General features: G+C 58.2%; 2 protein-coding genes across 15 annotated transcripts in view; one reads left to right on the top strand and one right to left on the bottom strand.

Annotated features, from left to right (window-relative positions):
* Positions 1-24,876, bottom strand: part of CDH23 (cadherin related 23) — a 416,105-nt gene that overhangs the window by 80,039 nt on the left and 311,190 nt on the right. For all 7 annotated transcript variants that reach the window (XM_058696615.1, XM_058696614.1, XM_058696613.1 and 4 more), the window contains exons 24-30: positions 22,591-22,810; positions 20,978-21,130; positions 18,852-18,965; positions 15,800-15,948; positions 7,068-7,128; positions 5,992-6,140; positions 966-1,101 (exon numbers count right to left, since the gene is read on the bottom strand). In XM_058696615.1, coding sequence (XP_058552598.1) covers positions 966-1,101; positions 5,992-6,140; positions 7,068-7,128; positions 15,800-15,948; positions 18,852-18,965; positions 20,978-21,130; positions 22,591-22,810 — 982 coding nt within the window. The remainder of the gene's footprint in view (positions 1-965; positions 1,102-5,991; positions 6,141-7,067; positions 7,129-15,799; positions 15,949-18,851; positions 18,966-20,977; positions 21,131-22,590; positions 22,811-24,876) is intronic.
* Positions 8,749-16,616, top strand: C13H10orf105 (chromosome 13 C10orf105 homolog). Of its 8 annotated transcripts, XM_058696626.1 has the most exons (3): positions 8,749-8,971; positions 9,537-9,618; positions 12,314-16,616. In XM_058696626.1, the coding sequence occupies exon 3, from the start codon at positions 12,319-12,321 to the stop codon at positions 12,685-12,687; it is 369 nt and encodes a 122-aa protein (XP_058552609.1). In that variant the 5' UTR covers positions 8,749-8,971; positions 9,537-9,618; positions 12,314-12,318; the 3' UTR covers positions 12,688-16,616. The 8 variants fall into 8 exon arrangements, with proteins under 8 accessions (XP_058552609.1, XP_058552612.1, XP_058552608.1 ...); XM_058696629.1 differs by lacking the exon at positions 9,537-9,618 and having other exon boundaries at positions 8,749-8,948; XM_058696625.1 differs by lacking the exon at positions 9,537-9,618.

The following is a 24,876-nucleotide window of genomic DNA, read 5'->3' as shown; positions in this document are numbered from 1 at the left end:
AGACTTCCTTGAAAGCATTTGCAAAGCTCGGGATGGATATACATCTTTCTGGGATTTTTCTAGGGAGGGATGCACAGCTCTCACTAATTTCTCAAAAGGATTCCTGACCCAGAAAAGGCCACGAAACAGTGGGCAACGGTGACGTGTGGGATCTGACTCGTACGAAAGTGCCATGTAAGGAATGGCAACCGGCCTGAGAGTTTTCAGGCCTATTGCTCCCGCCACCCCATCCTGTGCCCCAGCGGGGCTGAGGGTGCGGAGAGGGGCTGACATGAGGCGACGCTGGGGGGCTGGGAAGCTGGGAGCAGCTCAGGGAGCCTCTCCAGGGGGGCAGTGGACCCCTAGGAAAGAGTCCCACTCTGGCTGCCTCCCTGGCTGGGGGTAGAGGCCCACATAGCTGGGCCCCATGAAGAGGGCCACAGTGACCTGGCCTCATTCTCTTTTGTTGGGCACTGGCACCTGGGGCCCTCTCTGGCACTCAGGGTCCTTGGCGAGGTCTCGACTGCCTCCAGAGCATTGCAGAACCCTGCCCCCTGGGGAGCCCGTGTGTTTCAGGCCCTGAGCTAGGCCTGTAGGACACAGAGCCGCTTCTGGCTAGAGCAGCAGGCTTCAGCCAGCTGTGTGACAAGTCCTTTACCTCCCCCAGCACTGCCCGGCCCCCGGCCAAAGGCTAGCCAGGAGCTGCGGGTCCCCCAATGAGAAACCCAGACTTTCCAAGCTTGGGACCTACCCTCTCTCCATCTGGAGACTGGGACAACTCCCTGACTTCAGTCCTTCTAGGCCTGTGCATCTGGTGGGGATGCTACCAGGACTGTCCCCGAAGCCCCTCCCCAGCTTGGGAGCTGCTGGATGGGGGAGCCTGAGCCATCCCAAGGAAGACAGGCTCCACAGGAGCAGGAGGGATGAGCTGGGGTGGGGGGTCACTCTAGGGAGCCGGACTCCCCTGTTTCCCCAGCCGGCCTCACCAGTGTCTCGATCTGTGGCTCGGACGACGATGACCGATGTGCCGATACCCGCGGTCTCTCGAAGCCCCAGGCGGCTGTACTGCTGCTGTGTGAACATGGGGGCCTCGTCATTGACATCCTCCACGTACACTATCACCTGTAGGAGCCAGACCGGGGGTGGAAGGTCAAGGTTGGGTGGAGACCCGAGAAGTCCAGGGCTGGGCCCACCTGGGCCTGCATGTGTGGCCGCTGCTCTCCTGGGCCAGCGGTGAGCTCTCTATGGAAGGCCTGGGGCTATCTGGTTGGTCACCATGTCCCCCGACCTTGCACAGTGCCGGGCATGGGGCAGGTGCTCAAACATCATTTTATCGTTCTCTTGGTTCCGCCACTAACCCTGTGGGAACCCGTGACTCTTTGTGGCCATCAAGTTTCTCAGCTATGACACAGTAACGTATCGGCGTCGTGATTCATGCTTTGAGCCATTTCTAGGGTTGTTACGAAGACAAAACCAGCCAGGCCTTGCAAAAGTACTTAAAAAGTTGAAAGTGACCCCATTCAAACATCAGAATATATCTGGGAGGATAGACGTAAAGATGTTAATTAATTATGATTGCAGCAGAGGACGCTGGTGCTCAGACCCCTGTGGATGCTCAGGCACCTTCTCTGAACGCTCTTGCTGTCTGCGGCCAGGAACCGTGGCTCTCTTTGGGGGACTAACCCCAGCCCACCCAGGCTGCTGAACACCAACACCCAGAGAGCCAGAAGTGCCTGGGGATTCTGTCCGCCCCGCCCCCCCCCCTGGGGGGCGGTCCTTAGCCAGTGGCTGATGGGCATGGAGTATAAACACTCTGGCTCCTCAGCCCTGATTGGGTCCTTGGAGTGACTCTCTCCAGAGTTCTCTGTGGGACTGAGCCAAAGTTCCCACAGGGCGGCCCTTCCTTCCTGGTCCCATGCCCCTTTTGGCAAATTCTCCTGGGGATCCCTTCTCCTTATCACCTTCATAGCAACTCTTGTCTCGGGATTTGCTTCTGAGGATCCTGGCCAAGAAAATGCCTATATCCGAATTGCAGAATTAGGCATAATTTTCATCACTGCTCAGGTGTACTTTCTAATCGCTCTTTAAAGAACATGTGTCTTTGCGGAACAGAAGGAAAACAGTTTAAGAGCTGTTAGTGGAGAGAGAGTCTGTGGCTAGAGATCAGGGTCATGGCTCTTCCTTTTGCCACACCACCTGCCCCTGCCCCTCACCTACACACAGGGGCACGGGGAGGGTCTGGCCCAGGATGGGCAGGACCAGGTCTGTGTCCAGAAGGAGCAGTGTGGTAGGGAAGGGGCGCGTGTCACAGAGCGCTGGTGCTTAAGGAGCCACAGGGAGGCCCAGGGCCTTTGCCTCTCCTCCAAGATGGGGGGGGACTGTGGCCCAGGCAATGTGAGAGCACTAACATTGGGTTTCTGGTTCATCGCTGCCTTTGGGATCAGCCCTGGGTTCTTTAACTGTTATTATTAAATTTATTTTGAGAGAGAGAGAGGGAGAGAGAGAGAGAGAGGGAGAGAGAGAGGGGGGGGGAGGGGGGGGAGAGAGGGGGGAGAGGGAGAGAGAGGGAATGCCAGCATGAGAGAGCAGGAGCAGGGGAGAGGGAGAGAGAGAGAATCTCAAATAGGCTCTACACTGTCAGTGCAGAGCCCAGCGCGGGGCTTCATGCCATGAACCGTGAGATCACGACCTGGGCCGAGGCCAAGAGTTGGATGCTTAACTGAGTGAGCCACCCAGGCACCCCTACTCTGGCTTTTCTTCTGGGCTTAGCTGGAAAGTTGCTGAAGAAAGTGAAGGGGCTTCTGTTAGCACAAGCACAAACGGTGGCCTGACTAGTAGAGGACTTGGGGGCTGGGGGAGGCTGGTAGCAGACGTAGGGGGGCAGAGAGGCACATGCGGGCAAAGGTTTCTCTACTTCCCTGCTCTTGGGGTTCCTGAGCCCTGCTGTGTCATCACATTTTCATGTCCAGACACCCAGAACCCACTATGCAAACTAAAGTGCCCGCCCCGGAGTGCAGCTGCTTACGAACTGGAACCTTCTAAGTTTGGCTTCACCAAGAACTTGGCTGGGAAGATGCTGGGTGGGGTGGGTGTGGGGGGAATTTGCATGGACGAATTTCGGGAACTCTCTTTCTGTAAACAGAAACTAACCATCCATCTTTCAAAACCGTCAGCCTTCCCCTTCCCGAGTCTGCTGGTCCAAATGGCTTTTCCTCCAAGGGTCGTGGGGACAAAACCAGGGCCAGTCTGCCAGTACGATAAAGAGGATGGAGGTGGCATGGAGCCTGGGTGTGGCCCGTTCTTCTATGAGGCTGTCTCCATACCTCTAGCCTTTTGTTGGTTTCAGCCTTGTTTTTAGCAGCAGAGACAGGAGGCAAAACGGTGTGGTTTACAAACCTGAGAGACACAGATGTACAGGAAACGCCCAGGTCTGCCAAGCTCTTGTGAGCGGGAGGGCTCAGCTACCGAACCACCAGGCTCCCTGGAGAACCAGCCCCACTGTCTGCCCAGTGCTGTGCCCTCCAACAGGGACAGGGTAGGAGATGTGTGCACAGGCGTGTGCAAAATCGCAATGTGCAAAATCGCAGTGCGCAATAGCAGTGTGAGGTCCCCGGTCTCTAGGAGGACTTTCTGTGCTCCTGGGCCCTGGTCTCTGAAGCGGGAACTGGAGAATAGACGTGGGACCTAGGAGCCGTCTCCACTGCTGCTGGGCAAGTGAATCTGGGGCAAAGCTGGAGTCCCCACACTGTCTTCAGGGAAGCTCCCAGGTTTCCTGGGGCCCAGAGGTGTGGCGGCTGTGTCTTACAAGGGCTTTCAAGCCCCCGCCCTGGGTGCCAGCTCCTAAATTCCCACCTTAAAATGACTCGGGTTTTGGGCAGCGGTCTCTGTGCTCCGAAGGGCCTGTATATAGGGCAGCACGGTGTAGTGCCTGAGAGCACAGACCTGCCTGGACGGCCGGGGCGTGAAGCCCAGCTCTACCCTTACTGCTATGGGACCCTAAGCATGTTGGCCAACCCCTCTTTGCCTCAGTCTACTCCTCTGTACAATGGGTATAACGACAATGCCTCCCTCGTAGGGCTGTTAGGAGGGTCAAAAGAGTTCAATGACAGGGGCGCCTGGGTGGCTCAGTCCATTGAACGTCCTACTCTTGATTTTGGCTCAGGTCATGATCTCAAGTTCGTGAGATCGAGTCCTGTGTCGGGCTCTGTGCTGACAGGGCAGAGCCTGCTTGGGATTCTCTCTCTCTCTCTGCTCCTCCCTACCCTCCTCCTAAAAACAATAAAAAACATTTAAAAAAAAAAAAAGAGGAAAGAGTTCAAGGACAGAAAGCACTTAGACTTCACGTGAGGGTTTGCTCTTCCTCATGGCCCATGGGGAGAGGACAGAAAGGAGCATGGCCAAGCAGGTGTGCTTCTCAGTGTCCCATCCCTGTGCTGACCGTCACAGCCTGGCTTCGATCTACATGCCCTGGGGCACTGCACACCATTTTGTTTACCAAGGTTGGTGGCTAAAGGAGGTTTACAGTCACAATGCCAAGGCCGACAGGGGCAGGCCCTGGAGAGAGTGCCCACCTGCTCCCGGGAGGGTGGGGAGTGAGGGGCCACAAGGGGGGCCGTGATCAGGAAGCCAAAAGTCCAGGGAGCCAACCCGAGCTACCCTGACATCAGTCACTCTGCGGCCTGAAGTCGGCTCTACAAATAGCAAGCCGTGACGCGAGTGCGCTAATCAGCACGCGAGCAAGCGATTTGCAGTCGTGCAGGTGAACGTGGCCATGGGGGAATGCCCCGGGGCACGTGGTGCGACCGGCAGTCACCAGGGCACTGGAATCATTCCAAGCAGCCCCAAGGTGTGAAAGCCCAAAGGATGTGACTCCCTGAGCCGTCCGTGCCTGGGCAGACCCCTCACTCAGAGGGGCAGCTGTAAGGACCCAGGTTTCTCTTTCCATCTCCTCCTGGGGCAAAGCTGCGGGGGCATCAGCAGATGGGCCAAGGCCGAGTCACCTACTCTCTAGCACCTCCCGCGTGATGGTGACCCAGGCTTCTGTTCATTGTTTCCAGCCCGGGGAAATAGCGGGGTGGAGATGTGGCTGATAAGAAGCTCATACTCAGTCCTGGGTAAAAGTCCCTGCCTGCTCCCCACCCCGGCTTTTCCCACCTTCCTCCTACTCTTCACCTTTGGGGTCTGACTCACTTTCCACCTGGTGCTGGGGAAGGGGCTGTGAGCTGCTGAGTGTGCAGCGGGGGTAGGGTGGGGTGGCCTCGAGAGGTCGTGTCATTTACCTCAGCCATCCCTCTGCCACGGGGCAGAATAGTGCATAAACCGGCCCAGCCACTAGGGGTACCCGTCTGTTTGTTTTTGACCATTCGGGAAGATCAAGGTTAATCTGATTTCAGCCTCATAGGGCGGAGGCTCGAGGTGAGTGAGGGTGGGCAGAAAAGAATACGTTTGTTGTGGCAGCCGGGAGCGGTAACTGGAATATTTGGGGGGACACTTTCAATGGGAAGTGTGCGGAGCCTGGACTCAGGAGTCCTGGCTCGAGTCCTGGTCCAGCACTAGTGACGCCTCTGTGCCTCAGTTTCCTCGTGCAGACTGAGGTTGGCAACGTCTCTATTTCCGAGATCGCAACTGTGAGATTTCCCTGGCTCATCCTAGCGAGTGGCGTGGCTGTGGGGGTTGGCAGGGTAAGGACACCCCTCCCGTCTCTTAGGACCGACATCGGTATCGCTGACCCCCTTCCACATCTGGAGAAACTGAGGCTCAGAACAAAAGGATGCTTCCAAGATCCCAGGCTGGGCTCTGGCCTCCTCGACCACACACCTAGCCCCCGGTCACTCAATAACTAAAACCCGTGGCTCCTGGCCCCCACCGGGCCTTAGCTGGTGGCCATCTCTGGTCCAGCTGTGGTCTTGGCCCAGCTCTGAGGCCACTGCTGAAGGGGAGGCAGGGCTTCACGGCCTGCTGACTGGCTACGTGCCAGCCCCTCCCTCCCCCTCCCCCCCCCCACCCCCTTACCCTGACAGAGCTCCGCATGGGGCCCAGGTCATGGTTGTAAGCCTCCACTATCAGCACGTGGGATGAGTTCCGTTCTCGGTCCAGGGGCCGGGGCCCTCGCATCAGGAGTCCGTTGCCGACGTGGATCCGGAAGTTGTTGCCATGGTTACCTGTGCCGAGGGACAGAGGAGATGCATGGGCTCTGGCCTGGAGCAGGACATGGGATGTTCATAGCATGGCGATGGGGAAAATGTGGGGTCCGGACCCCTAGAATGCTGACCCCGCACAGAGGTCTCGGCAGCCTGGACAAAGCCCACGATGGCAAGAAGGCCTCTGCCTCACGCTGCCCTGGCCTGGCAGGATTTGAGGCAGGGGACGGGAGCCTACCTTGTACCCTCCTTATGGGAAGGCTGGGGGTCCCCTGAGACCCCTATACGACGTTTCAGGGGATTCAAAATTTCAGAAGGATCTGGGACAGTGCAAGAAGAGACACAAAGGCAAGTTCTCTGTGGGCTGTTGAAGTGAGGATTTTGTGTATATCTTTGGGCTGGTCCAGGACTTTCCACCGTCCTAGGGTAAGAGCACGCCGATTTTCCGCTGGGGGGTCCACCCTCCTCCACCATCAGTCCACGTGCTTTGCGCAGGGGTGGTTTTACCCCCGATTCCAAGAGCGGGCAGATCGGCGTATTTCAATCTCTGGCCAATAGTAATCGGGTCAGGGATGGTCACGTGATGCTGGCTGGCCCAACGAGACTCCCGGCCAGCTCGCCAAGGGCACCGTCCCAGTGTCTGAGTGATGTTGGGCCGGTGACAATGTCTGGGGGGCTCACTGCCGGGGGCCGCCCTCCCCCATGCTCCCTCTGTCAGGGTGGTTTCCCACTCGAGGCACTCCAGGAGGACAGCAATCAAGCGTAGCATGCTCACTTCAAAGACACCCAACTTGGTGCGAACGATCAGAGAATGTCCGTTACCCCCTCTGCCCGCCGCCCGCATGTGTGGCTTGTATGGCGCCTAAGGCTTCCTTGGCCTCCCTTCCCAGACTCCCGGCAGCCTGGAGAAGCTCTGCCCTCCTCAGCGCAGGAGGGCAACCCACTCACCATGAAGGATGCGGTACCACACGCGCCCAAACTCGCCCTCATCTGCATCTGTGGCTTTGAGCTGAGGGAGAAGGAGACATGTCACCCCCTGAACACCACCCCACGGGGAGAGGAGGCGCTGGTGAAGCCCCTCTCCCGCCCTCCACGCCGCCCCCAGCCCATCCTGGACAACCTGTGGTTGCCCACAGAAGCCGGGGGAGCGTCAGAGGCGAGGGACATGCCCATCTCGACCCCCACAAGGATGCCTGTTGAGGGCTCTATGCTGCCCTGTCCTGGCAGGGGACCTGTCAGCTCTGCTCCTTGATCCTCCACCAGGGTCTTGAGGAGGGTGGGGGAGAGGGTGGAGGGTGGCACACTGGAGCTCTCCGGATCCAGGCTTGACTAGGTCAGCCCCTGGGAGCCTGCTTTCCTCCTTCCTCCTTCTGAGACCCCAGGAGCCTCATCTGGGGTAGGGCTGGACGTGCGGCCGCGCCTCGCCCCCAGTTTTCCTGGGCTGAAGCCATTCTGGCCATGCTGAGTCCCGGCTGGGCACCGGGTACCGAAAGAGCCACTTGGTGGAACCCCAGAAATCCCACCTCCCGCCAGGTGGCTCTGTACTCAACCACCCATGCGTTCACTCCAGTCTATTTCAGGTCACCGGGGCTTGCGGGCTGTCCCTGGTGGGACCTGGGGTGTGCTGTTCTCACTCAGAGACCCCACCCAGGGTCTCTCTGTTTTCACAAGGAGCCCAGCCTCGAGGCTGCTGGCAGAGTCACCGCCAGCCCCAAGGCGGGTCCTGTCGAACCAAGAACCGAACACCTACTCTCCTGCCACGCGCCTGAAGCGAGCAGAGGTCGCTCCCCCGCAAGGTGATGCAGGAAGAGGCCCGACGGCACGGCCGGGCGGACCCGGGGCCTTGGCGTGTCGTTTCGAGTTGTGGCGAATTGCCTCGTGATGCCCTGGACCTCTCGCTTCTGGATCTGCCCTCTTCTCTCCACCTCTCACCGCAGCACTGAGGCTGCCGGGTCCTTACTGACCGTGGCCAGCGGTGGCTGGTCTGCGAGGGGGGCACCTCATCAAAACTGGGTCAGTCTGCTCCTTCGCTGAGGTTGTGGACCTTGGGCCCAGAGAAAGAGCGAGTCCACCTTCCTACTGGTGAGAAGTGGGAGTATCTGAGCTCATTTTCCACGACTGCCTCCTCACCAGCTCTGCCCCAGCCACACGGATCTCCCTGCTGGTTCTTGAATGCCAAGCGCATGTTGTTTCCTCCACCAGCCAGCTCTCCCTCTGCGTTTGTGTTATGCTTGCGCCCTCATCGCCTTCAGGTCTCTGCTCAAATGTCATCTGTTCCCTGACCGCTGTATGTGGAACTGCAGCCCCCCCGCCCACCTGCTCCCCACCATTCCAATACCCAGGCTGTCCCCACCCCCATCAGCTTCTGATGGTACTATAACCTTGTTTACTATCTATATTCCCACGGAGAGAAGGGACTTTGTCCACTGCTATATCCTCAGTCTCTGGAACAATGGCCCAGGCACCATGACCTCTGTGCTGTATTTCTGGGAGCTTGGGCGGGGGAGGGGGGTTCTCGACGGGGAAGCTGCTTACGACTTAGGCTCCTTCGCAGGCAGCTGGCTGCTGGGGAGGCTCTGGCTTCCGGGAAGAAAGAAGGTTGGGGAGGGGTGTGTGTGTGTGTGTGTGTGTGTGTGTGTGTGTGTGTGTGTGTGTGGTGTGGGAGAGCTGGAGAAACACCACCTGGAGGGTCTCCAAGGGCCCACCCAAACTATAAGGAACATAGCCACGGCTGGCCCTCAACCCTGTGCTTTCTGCCCTAAGATCTCTTTGACCTTTGAAAACATCGCTCACCCCTCCCTTCTGCAGCGAGACACCTTCAAAGGGCAGGTGCTTTTCTGGGAAGCTGAGTGGTAAGCCTGGGAGGTGAGGGGCGCAGGGGTGCAGGAGGGGAGGAGGGGCCCGGGAGCTGCCAGGGCCTATCACCCTGCTGCTGGGCTGTAGCCCCTCTCCTCTCTCCCCTCTCCCGGGTAACCTGGAGGCTGGCAGGCACTGAATAGCAACCCTCTGGCTGCCGACCATACCATTCAAACACCCGATGGGGGAAGGTGAGGGCTGCTGCCGGGGCAGTGAAACCCTCCCCGTGACTCCCCCAGGCCTCCACCCTGCCCACTGAGAGGGCTCCAAGCAGACCAGCTGAAGTGAGGCCCCGGGAAGGCTTGGGGAGCAACTGGGCTCCTCTGCCTGGCTCCCCTCTCCCTCTGCCCAGCCCAGTTGCCATCCCTACCCGTCTTGGCTGTCCCCTCCCCCAAGGCAGGGCCCAAACTCTTCCAGACAAAGCCAGGGCTAGCTGGAGAGTGAGTGAAGACAGCTCGCTCTGCCCAGCCTGGCTGACTGAGGGGCACAGGGCACGGCAGAGGCCGGGGCAGGTTGGGGTCACGGGTGGCACCCGGTGCTCCTTGGGCCTCTCTTGCACAGCTAAGAAGACCTTTCTACCCAGCCTGGGACTGCTGAGCGCTGGCTCTGTCTGAGGTCAGAGTTCGGGGAGCTGCAGGAGAAGGTGTGGTGAGGAAAGTGGGGCCAGACCCTTGCTGGGGGACTCTGGGGGAGGGTGTGAGGGTGCGTGCAGACCTGGGGAGTCCTTCTGCTTTCTGCAGAGTGGAAACAATGCCCAGCGAAGGACGGTGGCTGGCCCACGGCCACACAGCAAGATGTACCCTGAGGTTAGTTCTTCTGTTCCAGCAGGTGCTGTTCTAGGGACCTCTGAGGGAAAAAAGAACGTTCTTGACTGAGCCTGCAGAGATATGTCTAAAGCAGGGGCCTGCCAGTGTGCCTTGGGCTTGCGGGCAGGGAGAAGCTTCACCTGCTCTCGAGATCATTCCTAGCCTCGGTCTGGTGGAGGCCTCTTTTCCCTGCAACCAGCTGACCCTTGGTGGATCAGAGGGATTGTAAAAGGATCTGGTAGCTGGTTTTGCTGTGTGTTCCAGGGAGGGTGGCTTGATGTCTTCAAGCCCTTTAGAATCTCTCGCTTCCAAGAAAACTACTAAGATGCTAATTATAGCCTCACGTGCCTTTTTATTAAAGTGCTTCCCCCAAGGACTGGAGTCTGGGCCAGCTTTGCTGGTCTGATAGGGTCCCCAGACTCATGTGACAGCCTTGAAATACTATCAGGACTAGCAGGATTGAGACTTCTCCCGCTTCAGATTGCCCAGGGAAGGAGAGGGGGCACGTTTTCTCAGTTTTCTCCCTGTGGTGGGCACACCCCATCCCTTTTCCATGCTCATATTCAAGGGACGGCCAACCACATATGGCCGCCCAGCTGGAGTGCTCTCTAGGCCCGATGCCTGAAAGTCAGGGGCCCTGGGCAGCCAGACGGGCATCAAAGTTTCCAGCTGGGAGCCGGGAGGGGTCGTGTTCTGTCTGGAAATGTGGGAAGGAGTGGTAGCAGGGAATGGGTGGGAGGCGGGCTGTGCTGTGTGCCCTCAGTTGGCCGGGCGCAGGGTGAGGCTGCGAGCAGGAAGGAGGCTGGGCGCTGGGAGCTGGGAGTTAGGTCCTGCCGCCATTGGTGAGTGCCCGGGGTAGGGACAGGGGCTCCAGAGGGTGGGGCGGGGGGCCCTCTCCACTCCCCACTGCCTGCTGACACGGGCTCTGTGCAACCCACATACAGAGCCTTGGCACAACTCTGCAGAGCGTCACGCTAGAAACTCAACCGTAAGTTTACTCTAAGCTGCAAGCCGGGAGAAAGGGGGAAACCTGCTGTCCCTGTCGCACGAAAGTATCTAAGGTCAAAGAGAAATAAAGGATTTTTTTTTTTTTTAACTTTTTTTTAGGCCCTCTTTTGGACTTCCTGTCCTGCGTTTGTAGAAATCAAAGATCATCAGTGCTGGCCTGCGAGCTGGCGGTGGCCCGCCTGCGTGTTTTGTTTGGCCTGTTGTAGTGTTTTAGATATTTGAAAATTCATCGCACATTTTTTTGGAGTCGAGTTTGTTTAACTTTGGCACCATATCCCCCTTCCTGCGCCCCTCTCCTGGTTTAACCAAATTTGAATTACTTGCCAACATTTAAACGTCAGGAACGTTTGCCTGAAAAATCCAGATTTCTGGCTTCTCTTGGGAAACCGGAAAGAGCCGGGCCTGCGTTCTATCAGCCTGGCCGAGGCACCGCCACCTGCTTGAGGGTCCTCTGTCACAAGTTATCTACCGGCCATGCGCTCTAAGGATTTTTGTTTACAACCCCAGACCTATCCAACCAGAAGCTCAGCCTGATTTTCCATCTACAAAGATTGTTTGCTGAGCTCCCTTTAGCGGGATGGCCGTGAGTGATAACAGGTACCTGGGGTCTGGAGGGGGAGTCAACCGTGTAGCTCTTTGTGGGTTCTCACCTGTTCTCAGAGCTGCTCAGTGATCTTGGAGGATTGGGAGCCACAGGGCCAGGAGTCAGGGAACCTAGTTCTGGTCTTCGCTTGGCCACTGGCTCACAGCATGGGCTTGGCCTTCCCTTGCTGGGGCCTCAGTTTCTTTCTTGTCATGGGAGCAGGTTGGGTCACACTGGGAAGCACCAGCAGGAATGCCCATGGGGCGGGCGAGGCAGGTGAAATAAAGTGTGTAGCGGGCCTGTGGGGGGAGTGTGGTGACCTGGGGGCCAGAGACCTCTCTAAAGGGGACAAAGGCTGCTCAGCCTCAGCAACTGAGTGCCAGGCAGGAACTGGCTGCCAGTGTTGCAATTCTGAAATTTCAAGAGCAGCCGGACATTCAGACAGCCATGCGAAATCCCTTCGTTTTGGGTTTGTGACTTTAAAAATACTCGTGATTAATTGACATTTACAAAAACACGATAAGGACCCAATGAATGTACCTGCGGGCCCCCAGGTTGCAGCCCCAACGTTAGATAATGTCTAGGGCCCTTGCCAGCTGCAGCATCCTATAACTGATAACTTGTTCCTGGTCTCAGAGCAAGCTATTGACGGAGGTGGTCTTATATCCCAGGTTTTCAGGCAGAAGACTAGTGTAATTCATGAGGATTGATTTAAAAATGCCAGAAGGCATCACCCTGCTGCCTCCTCTGTAGCAAGTGGGCAGGGGGTAGAGCAGAAAGGGGACCTGGGTTCAGGCCCAGCTCTAGCACTTTCTGCTGTGTGACCTGAGACTTGTCACCTCTCTGGTCCTCACTGTTCTCACCTGTACAATGGTTGTGATGCTGTCTGCGGCTAGTTTAGCAGCACCCAGCCCCCATCAACGTTCCCCTTCCTGTTGCAGGAGCCATGAGCACACGGGGTCCCAGCCCCCTCGCCTTCCTCACCACCCCTGTCACTCCCGGCGGCCCCACAGAAGCAGCTGACCCCCTCCCGGCACTACTCGCCCTGGCCTGCATCTTCCTTCTGCTGGCCAGCTGTCTGCTCTTCATGACCCTCTGCAAACCGGCCGCTCTGGACCCGAGCCGCAGGGCTCGGGAGTGCATGCCCCATCACCCCGGGAGCCCCAGCGAGCCCCAGCTCAGGCTCTGGAAGCGCCTGGGCTCTCTGCGCCGCTCCCTGCACAGCTTCCGCAGAGGCAGGCCTGCTCCCAGACGCCCCCTGCCGGGCTGCGAGGACAACCTCGACTGTGACTGCACGGAATCTACCAAGATGTGATGGGGCATCCCCACCACCCAGGACCCACCAGAGGTCCTCCTGCCGTGGACACGGCCTGGAACCAGGGACTGCAGAAGGACCTGGGCCACACGCTCAGCCACAGTGGTCCCCTGTGCGCCCAGGCCTGTGGCCTTTCCCAGAGACAGCCCCTGGAGGAAAGCCTTCCTCTCTGCCGACTCTGCAGCTGCTGCCTGCTGAAAGACTGCTGGGCCAACAGCGGGGTACCTGCAGCCATCTGACCCTCGGCCCCAGCTCCAGAGGGTACAACCTGGGACCCCCAGCACTCTTCTCTGGCAACCAGGCACCAACCACCTCCAGGAAGCAGTGCCCCTGCTTCCCAACAGAAGTCCTGCCCACCTTCCAGGTGCCACAGTCCAGCATGGATTCCAGTTTGAGTTGCCGAATGGCCAAAGGTTCCCTCCAGCCAGACGAAATACTCCGTCCACACGGGGGGCAAGGAACTGTCTTGCCCTCTGTGCCAACTCAGTGCCAGAGGAAGAGGCAAGCCAGGGACTTCTCGCCTTGAAATCTTGGGACCTACCAGCATTCACCTAATAATCCCTGGGAGCAGCCAGCACCCCTGTGGGTCAGATGCCCGTGTGCCTGCTGGGAGGAGGGCGAGCAGGAGGCTCTCAACCCTGCCTAGCCAGTCACCCTCCTGGCAGCCATCTTGGTGGCCCCCCTTCAAGGCGCCCATGTCACAATGGACCAGGAAGGGGCTGAGAATGGGTTAAAGAGCTCCTTGTGAGGCCAAGGAGCTGTGCTGTGTCAAAGCGGTGGGAGGCATTGCCAGAAGCCAGAGGTGATGCCACCTGGGCTCCGAGGACACATCACAGCGTTCCTGCCTCGGCCAGGGCAGGAGGCCTCCTCCTTTTTGGGTAGGAGGGTTCAGACCTCTCCGGGACAACTGTGGGACCTCAGGTCCGGACCACACTAGGGATGCTATCTGAGTTTTTGGCAGTTGTGCCATTGACTGGCTATCTGTCAAAGCAATCCTACCCTAGAGTGGGCTTCTCGGAATTCCAAACCCCCAACTCTCCCCACAGGGTGCGGCTGTGCACTCGGGGTCCCAAATCTGGAGAGTGGACGGAGGGGGTCTGAGCTGCCTGGTTCCTGCCACCTGTGTCCTGCTGCAGGGCTGCCGGGACCCACCTTGCAGTGACTCCCAATGCAGCCAGCCAGGTCTTCTCAGGAAGTGAGCTCCAGCTTTGCCACCCCCCAGCTCCAACACCATCACTGGTTTCCAACCGCTGGCTAGATAAAGCCACGGCTCCTTAGTGTGGTGATCGGCGTCCCCCGGGAGCTGGCTTCAAACTACCTTTCTAGCCTCACCTCGACCCGAGACTCCAGACAAACTGAACCACCTGTCCCCAGGCCATGGCTTACGCTTCCCAAGGCACCCCCTCCGGGAAGCCCTCTTTGCTCTCCAGCGGAAAGCCACTTTCTGCCTAGAACCACTCCTGCTCCTCACATCCCTCAGAGAAAGGATCACTTCTTCCTGGCATTGGGGGCGATCCACATCTATGTGTCCTCCCTACAAGCCCGGAAGCTTGCAGAGAGCAAGACCATGTCCAAACCTTCACGTTGCTTCACTGACTCCAGGCACAGAAGTAGGACGCCTCTGTTTCCCGGGTGAAGGATGGCCCCGTCTGGGTGTATCCCAACCCCCCAAAGTTTAAGGAGCCCTGGGGAGGTGGGGGGAAGCCATCTTCTCCCCGAGACAGAAGCTTTCTCTCCAGCATGTTGGTGAGGCCCTCTGTACCTTCCTTCCAGGTCAGTTTGACACCAGAGAGTGAGGCCAACTTGGCCAGAAACTTCCAAGGCCTTGGAGAAGTCGCTAAGGCCCGAATTTCTCCCTGAGAAACGGGGAGAATCAGGGCTGCCCTGTATTACTCACGGGCTCTAGAATTTCAGGCTGTGCAGTGTTGTGTAAATAGAAACCCATTCTTCAGGTTTAGAAAGTGGGCCAGGCCTCCTCCCACAGGGGTTTGTTACCCTCTCCCTTCCAGCTTGTGAACTTCTTCCTGGCTCCCTTCCCAGGGCCTCCCTGAGACATCCCAGGATGCACTTGGCCTACAGTCACTGGTGTCATGCCCAGGCCAGCATCCTGCTCGGTCCTAGGTGTTCTCTTCCTGGAGACCAGGGGGTAAGGCTGCCCTGAGGCCTGAGGAGAAGGAATAGCTGGGGATGGAAAGGGAGGGCGGGAGGTGGGGGGCCCACAAAGCTCTGGCCGCACCTCTAGGCATGTCCTCAGTTTGGTCCTGGGAGACTGTCAGTGAGTGGGGTGGCAGGTATTAGGCTAGAGGAGAAGCTGAGGCCAGAGGAAGAAAACCTCCCCGTTCCTCCTTCTGGAACCACCCCCAGACTCTTGCAAATCCCTGTGGCTTCCTGGACTCTCTAGGAGTCAGCACCCTGCTCCCAGCCCATTTCCTGCCTTCCTCCCGCCCCGATGCAGGGAGGTGGATCCACGTCCAGCCCCTTCTGATCCTGGATCCTGGGAGTCTGCCCTGGCGGACAGGCCCAGATTTGCTGTGTTTGGCTCAGCCCCGGCCTCCCACCGCATCCAGCAACGGAGGCCTCCAGGGGGAGGTGGGGGAGGGGACCTAAGCCTCATTTTCAGGTCCTCCCCTTTCTCCTCTGAGCCTCAGAGCTGTCCTGCACCCTGGGCAAAGGAACTCTTTCTTCTTGTGCCTGTTTACTTCCTAAGAGGAGAGCTTTGGCCAAGGGCCCCGTGAAAGCCGCTCTGTTCTGGGCCTAGCTGGGCCCTGCCTCTTCCCCCTCACCTCCTACCGGGAAAATGTGACAGCTCCATCCACTTGCTGTTCCAAAAAGCCCTCTGGGTGAGGTGGGGGAAGAGGAGAGGGCTGTGGGGGAAGGGAGGGAGGCAAGGCCTTCCTTCTGTTTTGCGGGGAACCAGGGTGCTGTCTCAGGCCACAGAAACTAAAGGCCTACCATCCCCAGAAGGGAGGAGGGTGCCTGGCTCCCTCTTTCCCCACTGCCTACTGGATACTTCCGGAGCAGCAGCGGGACCCTCTTCTGTTTCCATCCCTCCACGTGGCAGCCATGCCTGCCCCCAGCCCACCAACAGCCCCAAGGGGCCATGGCCACCTGCCTGCACGATGCTGTGTCCCTCAGGGATGTCCTCGGGGACGCTGGCCTCATAGCTGCTCTGCAGAAAGATGGGCCGGTTGTCGTTCACATCCAGGACGGTGACAAACACGGTGGCCGTCCCCGTGCGCCGCTTACCTACAGGGCCGTTGTCTGTGGGAGTTGAAGGAAGATGGGCTGTTAGTGGCTGCCTGAGGGACAGATTTCCCTGGGCACGTGTCCTGTTCATCCCACCCGCTCTGGCCGTCGCAAGGGGTGGGTTGTTTTTTTTTTTCCCTTTTTTTAGATTAAGAATAACACTAACAATATCTAACCTGTCCCAGGTGCTACTCTAACTCATGCAGCCCTCAGGAGAAGCATGTGAAGTAGGTGCTGTTATTATTATTCCCATTTTACAGAGGAGGTAACGGAGGCACGAAGTGCTTCAGTCGTGGCCCCCGGAAGATCTACCCGCGTCAGATCCCTGGGAACTTGTGAATGTCAACTTATTAGGAAAAAGTGTCTTTGAAGATGTAATTAAGAGTCTTGAGATGAGGTATCCTCGACTGCCTGGGTGGGCCACGGGCCCAATGGCAAAGGTTCTTAAAAGAAAAAGGCGGAGGGAGGCCTGAATCGAAGAGAAGGCCAGGTTAGGTCGGAGGCAGAGATCGGAGTTTTGCAGCCACGAACCAAGGATTATTTAGAGCCACCAGAAACGCTTAGAGTCAAGGAAGGATGCCCCTCTAGAGCCTTCAGAAGGGAATGCAGGCCTGCAGACACCTTAATTTTGAACTTCTGGCCTCCAGCGCCATGAGAAAATAAATCTCTACTCTTTTAAGCTACTCAGTTTGTGGTAATTCGTTACAGCAGCCCGCGGAGACAGATCCAGGAACAGCTCACAAGCCAACTGCTGGCGGGGCCAGGCGGGCGAGACCCATGGGGGCACAGGTGGGAGGGGTGACCCCGATGGCAGCTCTTCTCCGCGCCGGTCCATAGTGGGCCCCGTGACACTAGACCTTCCGATTTCTCTAGAGAAACTGAACATCTGAGCTTCTAAATAAAATCTCCTGATTTTTAAATGTTCACAACTAACTGTCCTTCTGTACGAAACAAGAGACGGGTCACACATGCCTACGGGACAGATTTGGCCTCTGGACCCTCTGCATTCGGGGGTACAGGCCCTGCTTGATTTCCAAGCCCGAGGTATCCAGGGGCTCTGCCCCCTCAGTTCCCTGCAGGACCCTCCCGGGGCTGGGGAAGGGGCTCAGCCCCATGGACAGCTGTCACGTTGCCCTCCCTGGAGGAAGGAACTTGGGCCCCGTGCTACATGTCCAGGCGAGGAGAATCACCCTAGGGCGGAGTGCAGGCAGCTGGAATTGACTAAGGACCAGGGGTGACTCAGTCCTTCTTCCCGAGGCCAGCTGACCACATGCTGGGGCACAAGTGTCTAACCTGGTCTTGCTCTTTGGAGCTCCTCTCCAAGCCCAGCCTCCCACGGGAGCTCCTGCTTACTTGGCCTGGCTGGACACAGCATGAGCTGCCAGGCCCCCTCGGAGGCCTGATCCCAAGCCCTCTCCTCCTGCCAGACGGTGCTGGTCGCAGGGGGAATGAGGGGTCTCCAGAGGGTGGGAGGAGAGCCGCCAGAGGGCAGATGCATCTGGGCGTGGGCGGGCTGGGGAGGAGCTACTGGCAGGAAAGAGGAAAGAGCGAGACACAGAACGCTCACTCCCTCTCACCCACAGCTTACTGCAGATGTTGAACTGGATGCTCCTGGGAGGATGCAGCGTACCTGGGTGGTGGGGGAGGGGGGTGGGGGACAGGTCTCATCACATCCTTCTTCTCATCTAGAGCCCTCATGGGCTCCCTACTACCTGGAGACCAAAGACCAAATTTCTGGCCCAACTTAAGGCCTCTAAAAGCTGGCCTTGCCTGACTACAGCCTCCCCCTCCCCAGTATACATCACACCACAAGCCAGCTACACACACACACACACACACACACACACACACACACACACACACACACACATATACACACACACACACAGCTCTTTCCCACAACCAGGCCTCTGCCTGAGCTGGTTCCTCTGCCTGAAACGCCCTCCCTGCTTCTAGACTTACTGAAACTTTACTTGGCCCGCAATGTGACGATTACTCAGCCTTCAAGGTATCTGCCCAGCTGCCCCATGCTGCTCTCACAGGCCGGCCCGTATCCTGAAGGTCCCTCTGAGAATTCTGCCTTCCTGACCCTGAGGCCCGGGGTTCTGGGCACCAGGGATGGGCATGTGATTCAGGCTTCACTAGCACCTCTCTCCTCCTCTGGCCACGACGAGGGGTTCAGGGACAGGCATTGGGGCAGATGGAACTAATCACAGCTCATCTGGGGCTTTAGCTGGGGAGACTAGGAAAGAGACCAGTGCTGTCTCCCCGATGCAGCACTTGAACCCAAAAGGATTGAGACCAGGTTTGCGGCCACAACTTGTCACCACATCAGCCAGAGAATGAAGACAACACACAGGAGGCAGAGGGAGCCAATGCCGAGAGACTGAAGCCTGGTGACATCCCCTGAGCCCCCAGTCCAGTCACACCTGAAGCTCCATCACCCTACGGACTGGTTTTGTGAGCCCATATTGCTTAAGTCAGTTTATTTGAAACTCGAAACCAAGACGCTGATCCAGAGACACTTCCTCTAAGAAGACTTCCCTGATCACACCCTCCCCCTGAACATGCTTGCACCTCCCTGTGCGCCCGATACTCTTGGCTCCTCCCTTCCCCCTTTCGGCTTCCTTTGGCCTGGTTTTGCAGCGGTTTGTCCACACAGCGGTCTCCCGTCTAGCTGCCCCGTGGCTCCCACCCCAGCAACTAAATGTTTTGTGTTGTAGCACTGTGAGCTAAGCCTCATGGCCTCCCGCGCTCAGCAACAGGCTGTCTGGCTGCCCTTTCTCTATTGGTGTCAAGACACAGACTTCGACTCAAGGCCTGGCTCCCGGGGTCAGGGCTGCCTGGCCCTCGAAGGGCACCTCACTGAACCGTGCCCAAAACCGTGCTGGCGGTGTGTAGGCGGGGCCGGTGCGTACCAATGGCCTCCAGGACGAGCATGTATGCGGCTGTGGTCTCCCGGTCCAGGCTCACTACTGTTCTTACAACGGCATCACGGTAGCCCACGCTGAACTTCCCATCCACATTTCCACCTGCGGGCCAAAGACAATGGAGCCTCTGTCAGGAACCAGGGCTCCTGCCAGGGAAAGGGCGGTGGCACCTCAGCTCTGCTTCTGAGCCAGAACATTCCAGGGGTAGCCTGGGAGGAAAGGGCCATGCTGCCCATTCAGCCCCGAGAACAGGGTTCTGGGGGGGGTGGCTCTGAAGAGGGTGTGGCCTGTGTGGGCTCAGGTGTGGGTGCTGAATGCCTGAAATCATAAGGGATGAATATCCACTGAGCGCCTACTGTGTACCAGGGGCTTCATGTGGGCTATTTCATTTCACTTGTACTGTCACAAGCCCATTTCAGAGAGGGGAGAAGGCCCATTAGCGAGGATACGTGTGTTGTCCCGGGTTACAGTCACCTATTTTGGGTGTAAGATGCCAGCTTGGCAGTCTGATTCCTGAGCCTGTGTCCTTCGCCATTCTGCCACCCGCCTGTCCGGTAGAAGTGTCTGAGCAGTTAGCCTGGGTCGAGGCTTTTATATGTGGCCAGGGACTTGGGGGTCAGCCAAGATTTTTCCAGGTCCCTAATCTTGGACTGAATGGCGACTCCCCAAGGCTCCACCGAGTGAAGAGTAGGGGCAGGTGGATGGGGTAGGAAGTGTGAGGGTCCCCTCTCCAAGGTGGACAGGAAAGGACTCCCCCCCCCCCCCCCCCCCATCTAAACAGTGCAAAGACCCCTCCCCGGTCAGCTGGCAGGCAATGTGGTGTTCTGGGCAGTAGAGGGCGCCATGGCACTGGGTTTGGACCCAGACCATGCGAGGCAACTTGCAGAATGAGCAAATCAAAATCTGAGAATCCCACCCAACCCAGGAAGGCTCTCAGCAGGTCAGTAGGAACTGGCCACTTTGGGTGCTGGAAAATCATCCTGGGAGCCATGAGATGCTCCCTGGTCCTTACATAGTTTGTCCCTGGGGAAAACCCCAGACATCCTTGTGGATGGTCTGAAGCACCAGTCACATGGGACAAGGTCTGGGTTCTAGGGGGTGGGGAAACTGAGACACAAGTAGTGCTGGGTGCTGAACGATGACTGGTCCACGGGGCAGGGGGCGGGCGGGGTCTGGATAACTAAGACTTTCTTGGAGCAGTTTGGAGGACTAGACTGGGAGGAACTGCCCTGTGGGTGCTAGGTCCCTACAGGGAGCGGCAGGAGGGAAAATCCTGGAAAGGAGAGGCTGAGGGCTGGGAGGTCCCCTCAGTTGCAGCAAGCAAGGATGGGCTGTGAACCTGGCATTCCTTGCTCTAGGGGCAGAGGCATCAGGGAGACCGGTGTGCATGCTGAATGCATGTGCATGCACACGTGTGCACATGAGCTTGTGAGTAATGTGGCTGCAGGCAGGCCATGGACAGAGAGAGGACTGAACCAGTAAAACGGCCAAGGGACAGCTAAGGAATGTGAAAGAACAGCCCCGTGCCATCCCAGCACGTCTTGGCTGTATCAGGGACTGAAGAATGCTGGGCAACTGTTCTAATCCAGGCATGACTAATACATGGCATGTTCACCACCACCTCCCAAGTCTACTGTCATGGCAGACATCACTAATGGATCATGACTCCCTTTCTCCTGTTGAGCCAGGGCAAGGCCTCATACTATTTCTCCACAGCTTTCTGCTTGGTCTTTTTGAGCTGCAACCATTTTATTTAGAAAGATCTAAACCATTTGTCTCTAAAAAGACAGGAATTCTCATGAATGAAGGGTGCCTGGGGAAGGACAAGGCCACAGTCGCCCAGTGTCCGCTTCATCACCTTGACATGGGGGTGGAGTGGGGGGCAGGGCTCTTCCCCAGGAGTCACGGGCTCTACCTCCCTCCAGGCTGAACCTCCGTAAGTTCCCAATCTCCCAATAGGTCCAGGAGGCCCCCAGAGAGCCAGACAGGAGGGACCCAGCTACAAAGCCCTTGGGAAAAATCCCAAGGGGGCTCATGCAGGGGCTAAAGCCTGATGGCTGATGGCTGACTCGGGCCCCTTTCCCCCTCTCCGGCCCCACCCAGGCTGGTTGCACCTGTGATGAAATAGCTGAGCTCGGCATTGAGGCCCACGTCATTGTCAGTGCAGTTCAGCCAGGCCACCCGGAACTCCCGTGGCACATCTTCGGACACAGAGACGTTGTACATCGCCGGGAAGAAGGTGGGCGTCTCGTCGTTCACGTCCAGCACTGTGGACAGAGTCAGCACCCAGGGCTAGGCCTGGCTTCTGCTCCAGATAACCCAGCTCCAAAGGCAGCAGGGGTCTACACCTCTCGGTCACTGGCCGAGGCCCCTCGTGCCTGCTAGGGTCAGGGCCAAGCTGACCAGAGCTCCTCAGCCTCCCACGGTCCTGTTTCCCTGGGGGTTTTTTGCTGCTGCTGTTGCCCAAGGCAGGAGAGAAAACCGCAGGGCCTCTCCCTAGTCTGTGCCTTACAACCACAACAGTTATGATGGTGGCGAGGACGGCGACATCTCAGCTCTTGCCACGTGCCAGGCCTGTGCTAGGTGCTTCCCGTACAGCACCCCATGAGCCCCCTCGAAACACCCGCGTGAGGCAGCCATTATTAGACACGCCAGATAGAGGAGGGGACAAGAGCTCAGAGCAGCGGAGTCACTTGTCTGAAGTCAGAGAGCAAGAGAGTGGCAGGGTGGGGGTCTTGGGGATGCCTGCCCCTAGTTTGCAACGGGGTCCCAGGAAAACAGCTGGCTTTGAGGATGCCCCCTCCCAGAGAAGTCTAATTTCCCCGAAAGATTTGTTTTCTCAGCTGATGGGGCTTGGGATGAGCTTCCCTGTGAAACAATCCCGCCCCCCTGCTTTGGCTCACTCTTTGTCACAGCACCAGGAGAAACGATGGGCCGGGGTCGAGGACACGGCTTCTGCTGAGCCCTAGAGAAAAGTCCTCTGGGGCCCTCCCTGTCAATCGCTGGCACAGAAGTGGGTCCTCAAACTGGCACCGGGAACCCACTGGGCAAGCACGGGACCAGCAGATGAGAGACTGCGTAGTCGCGTCTCGGGTTGGGACCAAGGCGGGTGTTTGTACGGACCCAGCCCCCGCCTGCACCAAAGCCCCGGAGGCAGGCAGGAGCCCAGCTGGGAGCCGGCCTGTGCGAGAAAACAGGCCACATCTTGCCCGTCACGCTCTGTACTTAGTTTCCCGTGGTTACTTCGGGCCCTTTGGCCACAGCGCGTGTCGATGTCCCTGTTTTGCCCCAAGAATTAAAGATATGATCAGAATGGAGGAGAAATGCTAACTGGCCTTGGCCCTGCCCAGACAGGGGGTGCAGGGCTCTGCAGATTCCCCTCCCTGCTGCTGACCCCGAGGGCCCCAACCCTGTGCAGCGCCTCTCTGCTCTTTGCTGGGTTCCAAGAGGCTGGGAGGGGTAGGGGACCCTGGCAGTGGGTCCAGACCCCTGGGGGTACAGTGGCCCTGGGGTGGGGAGAGAGAAGACCCTGCTGGAGTGTTTGACTTGGTGGCGATGGGGAAGACTCTGTGTTGAGTGGCACGGTCGAGGAGGGCACCCACTAGCAAGGCATCCTGTGCCCGCACGGACGGGGACAGCAGTGGTGTTCGCGGGCTCCCCACCCTGCCTGGCACTGCCCCAGGGTCCAACGTGCTCGACACACAGTAGGAGGCAGCCCTGCCCTCACCTCGGACGGTAAGCGTGCCGGTGGAGCTCTTGGTGGGTGTGCCTGCGTCGCTGGCCACGACGCGCAGCTGGTACTCGGCAATGCGCTCGCGGTCCAGCTCAGCAGTGGTGACCACCACGCCGCTGCTGCTGTTGATGAGGAAGTCCATGCGGGGCATGCCCACCTGTATGCGGTAGGACACCAGCCCGTTCAGGCCCTCGTCCAGGTCGATGGCCACCACCTGCGGGGAAGCGGGGGCCGCGTGAGGGGTGGGGACACGAGGACGTCCCTCCTGAGAAGTGCCCCCTCCTTCCCGCCGACCCGTGCAGACACACCTGCCTCCCCCAGAGCCTCGGGCCACGCCACTGCTCCCAGCGTGCCTTCCCAGATGCTAAGAGGGCAGCGTGGCTCAACTAAAGGCATCCAGGCACACTGAGCGGGGCCAGGGGTGGGGTGGGGAAGGTACTTTTTAGGACAAGAGTCCGGGTCACCGCAGCCGTCCTCTTCAAAACCCTGCTCTCCCTCCTTGCAAGCCCCCCAGATGGGCCCTGGATGGCTCGGGGCCTCCGGGCGCCATTGCGTCACAGCAGGCTTCCCGACTGCCGGCTGGAAGCAACAGTTACGCCTCCAGGAGCCCTTCCACCATGGGTTCCTCGACTACCCAAAATCGCCGGCGCTCTCCCCCCTGCTTTGTTGGAGGACATCAAGATGACAGAAGGGGGCAGTTTTTAAAACTCCCTTGATGATTTACTGTTTGGAAAAAGTCATGTGGGGCCATGCGTAGGCAAGCCTCCTCCCCAGTCCCTACACCGTTCCCACTTGCACCTCTAGCCCTGACGAGAGTTTTCCTGACTCAAGACCCTGATATACTCAGAGTTTTACAGAAGAGGATCGGGGACCTTTGAGGAAACGTGATAGTTAAAAATAAAAGCTTTGGATGACGAAGCCAAGACCCTCAAGATGGAGAGACGACATCAAAGTCACCTGGTCTAATTCACATCCAACAAGCTGGACAAGAGGGTGTCCAGACTCAACTTGAATGCTTCCCAGGATGGGGGGGCTCACTACTTCTGACTTATCTGCATAGAGCTCTAATTCCTGGAGAAAGTTCTCCACCTAGCCAGCAGATATCACTTTCGGTCCAGGTTGTAGAGGAGGCTGGGGAACGCATAGCTCCAGTCAGAAACCTTTCTGTATCTGAGGATACAGTTCCCAAGCTAAACACTCGAGCTCCTTCAACCGTCCTTTCATGCCTGAGTCAGCTCCTCTGTGAACTCAGAAGCTGTGCTCTCTTTGCTGTGAGCCCCCGGAGGAGAAACGGGCCTCGTTTGGCCCTCCTCCCGCCTCCTGTCTGGGGGCTCCTCCTCCTCAGGGACTGGCTGCTCTCCCTGGATCACAGCACCCCCTGCTGGGCGTTTGGGAGAATGTCCTGCTGGAGAGCTTGCTCCCGGGGATCCCCAGAGAAGGCTATTAATCCCCTTCCGCAGATAAAGAAACTGAGGCACAGCAGGCCTGCAAGGCATCACCAGAGTTACGCGCTGTGGCATATCCCGACAAACAATCCTGCGTTCTTCGAGTGGGGTCAGGCTAAGCCTCTGCCACTGGACCCCGCTGGGTCTCAGGCATAAACCCCCACAGGACCCATCATGATGAGCCCGTCAGCTACCGTGGGTCTCCCGCAGCCCAAGTGCAGGTTGCTTTCCATGTGTGTCTGCCTGAAGCCCTGTAGCACAGCCAGGCAGGTGCTATTATGATCCCCATTGCACAGGTGGGAAAACGGAGGCCCAGTGAGGTTGTTTGTTCCATGCCACACAGCACACCCGCGGAGGAGCTGGGATCTATTCTCATGTTGGCTATACTCCAAAGCCTATGTTCTTCACCATGAGGGCCTTCCCCTGTTCCTAAAAGGGCGTCATTCTCCCTGAACGAGCATCTTCAGGGCCGCCTCCCAGAGGGTGATGGAGCAGGAGGCAGAGGGGCCGGGTTCAAGATCAGGCCGTACCTCTTCCTGGCCGGAGGGACATAAGCAAGTCTCTTTCGGCCCCTGCAAGGTGGGGAGAGCACCCCCTACTCTGTGTGGAGATGCTCTGGGGCTTACGGGAGAACGTGGGAGAGTGGCCTGCCCACGGAGGCAGGGTGCCTGGGCTACACCCACCAACCTTCTTTGTGTTCTAGACCCAGCCACAAGCTCGGAGTATGACCTCCATACTCAGGCCCAGAATTCTGTCAGCTCTCTTGGTACCTTCCCTCCACCGCTCCACATCCACCTGTCCTTCGAGACCCAGCTCAAGCCCCTCCTCCTCCAGG

This window comes from Neofelis nebulosa, chromosome 13 (assembly GCF_028018385.1).
Source record: "Neofelis nebulosa isolate mNeoNeb1 chromosome 13, mNeoNeb1.pri, whole genome shotgun sequence".
NCBI lineage: Eukaryota > Metazoa > Chordata > Mammalia > Carnivora > Felidae > Neofelis > Neofelis nebulosa.
The sequence above is the reverse complement of the archived record's forward strand: the minus strand, read 5'-3'. Positions and strand labels throughout refer to the sequence as shown.

Excerpts from the sequence above, each read along its gene's own strand:
- C13H10orf105 (XM_058696623.1), top strand. The coding sequence starts at position 10,485 with ATGTGGGAAGGAGTGGTAGCAGGGAATGGGTGGGAGGCGGGCTGTGCT. Across the intron at positions 10,624-12,313 it reads GTTAGGTCCTGCCGCCATTG|GAGCCATGAGCACACGGGGT; the intron begins GTGAGTGCCCGG and ends TTCCTGTTGCAG.